Source organism: Erpetoichthys calabaricus, chromosome 4 (genome assembly GCF_900747795.2).
Source record: "Erpetoichthys calabaricus chromosome 4, fErpCal1.3, whole genome shotgun sequence".
In the NCBI taxonomy this organism is placed as follows: Eukaryota; Metazoa; Chordata; class Cladistia; order Polypteriformes; family Polypteridae; genus Erpetoichthys; species Erpetoichthys calabaricus.
This window is the reverse complement of record NC_041397.2, coordinates 43,511,220-43,513,141: the sequence shown is the minus strand read 5'-3', so window position 1 is coordinate 43,513,141 and position 1,922 is coordinate 43,511,220. Positions and strand designations below refer to the sequence as shown.

Sequence of the window (1,922 nt, the reverse complement as noted above, 5' to 3'; positions counted from 1 at the left end):
ATCAGAGAAAGATTAACACAATAGAAAAACAAATCATGTTGTTAAACACAACTGAATTATTTGTTTCCTCGGTACAGTCCAAAACAGCATAATGCTTGAGAAATGTACATAGAACTTGCCCATCTTAATCTACAAGGATAAGTCTCCTGCATACCTGACCAGCGTTAAACCGTGTACACTTAAATTACGTTTTTTTTTTTCTCCAAAAAACTGTTCAATGAATAAGGTTCAAATTATATTTGTGAATGTAGAAAAAATATTCTAATTCTTTATTATAAACTAACGGTGTTCAGAAGGGAAAGACTATACATAAACAACAACACCAGCGACTTCTAATGAAGTGTTAAAGCCAAGATGAAACCACCAATACGAAAAACTTGTTGCTGAACAAGCTCTGATGTGATTGCATCTTGCTTTCCTTGAGAACAATTGTTATTAACAATCAACGGATATTTTGGTTTTCAATTTAGAGGCTGCATATTTTCCAGTGACATGTGGACAGGCTGTTTGAACAGATGATTCTAAATTGACTTCTGACCGAGAGTAACTGTGGACGTTCGGCCGACGCTGAGTGCGGAGCCATTTCCTGCCTTGCGCTGTATACTGCTGAGAGAGGTTACGGGCTCAGGATTTAGGATTTATTGAGTTTCGTTGTTATTTGAATAAATGTTTATTAAAAAGAATTAATTGATGCAACATGTAAACTCATCCATCGTGAAATTAATTTTTAAAATTCGTTTATTTCAGGTCTTGCGGGGTCCCACACTTCATCTCCGCGGAGTTGGAAGGAACGATTATGTCAAGTATTGTTGAAACACCACCGTAATTGTTTTCTTTTTCAGTTAATAAATCTGACAATTATCTTAAATATGAAAATAAGATTTCTTCTTCAGTAATGCTGAATATATATCAGAATGAGAAGGGTGATACTTATTTGAATGCATTCAGCTATTACATAATCAGCGTTTTCTGCTCCAGTGATTGTTTCTTCTGAGATGTTTTATAAATCCGTCACGGATTTCTTTAGTTCTCACTCCATAAACTGCAGGATTTAACACTGGCGGTAAAATAAGATAGAGAACGCTCGATACAATGTTTAACTGGTTGAATGCATTTTTACTAAACCTGTAAGTCAAGAAACTACCTAGACCGCTGGTATAAAAGTACAAGATAATAAATACATGGGAACCACATGTACTAAACGCTTTGATCCGGGCCTGTTTTGAGGCCAGTTTCAAAACGGCTCTAATAATCATTATGTAGGTAAATGAGATAAAAATGACATCCATACCGACAATCAAAAAGGCAACCGAAAGTCCGTAATAACTATTTATAGTAATATCAGTGCACGCCAGATTCGCTACCGGCATGTGGTCACAGTAGGTTTGAGGGACAACGGTAGATGAACAGTAAGGCAACTTTGAGGCCATTATTGGAATCAGACCGGTTAAAATTGCACATCTCAGAAAAAGTACAAGTAGAATTTTACTAATAGCTGCAGTTGTTAATATAGTGCTATAACGAAGTGGGTTGCAGATAGCAATATACCGGTCATATGCCATTACGGCTAATATGGAGGATTCAAGAGTTGAAAAAAAGTATATAAAAAACATTTGCAGGAAGCAAGCTTGAAAAGAAATACTGCGTGCATCATTCAATAGGATCGCCAGCATTTTAGGTGTTGTGGTGTTGCACAAACCGATGTCAACCACGGCAAGAATACAGAGGAGGATGTACATAGGAGTATGAAGAGTTTCTTCAAGTTTGATAATATATATTATTGCTATATTTCCTACAATTGCAAAAGAATACATAATAATGAAAGGGATAGAAAGCAAGTGACGATAAGCTTCTAGTCCAGGGAAACTGGTCAAGATGAAGTCCGGAGTTGAATCCGACGTGTTCACGGTTGCCGTTGGCAT

The 1,922-nt window shown here is 36.6% G+C and overlaps 1 protein-coding gene across 1 annotated transcript; it reads right to left on the bottom strand.

The window, feature by feature from the left end:
• Window positions 1-713: 713 nt before the first annotated feature.
• On the bottom strand, window positions 714-1,922 carry LOC114651042 (olfactory receptor 52E4-like). The gene has a single exon (XM_028800998.2). It carries the CDS (start codon window positions 1,920-1,922, stop codon window positions 960-962), a length of 963 nt encoding a protein of 320 aa, XP_028656831.1. The 3' UTR covers window positions 714-959.

Excerpts from the sequence above, each read along its gene's own strand:
- LOC114651042 (XM_028800998.2), bottom strand. The coding sequence starts at position 1,922 with ATGCCAACGGCAACCGTGAACACGTCGGATTCAACTCCGGACTTCATC.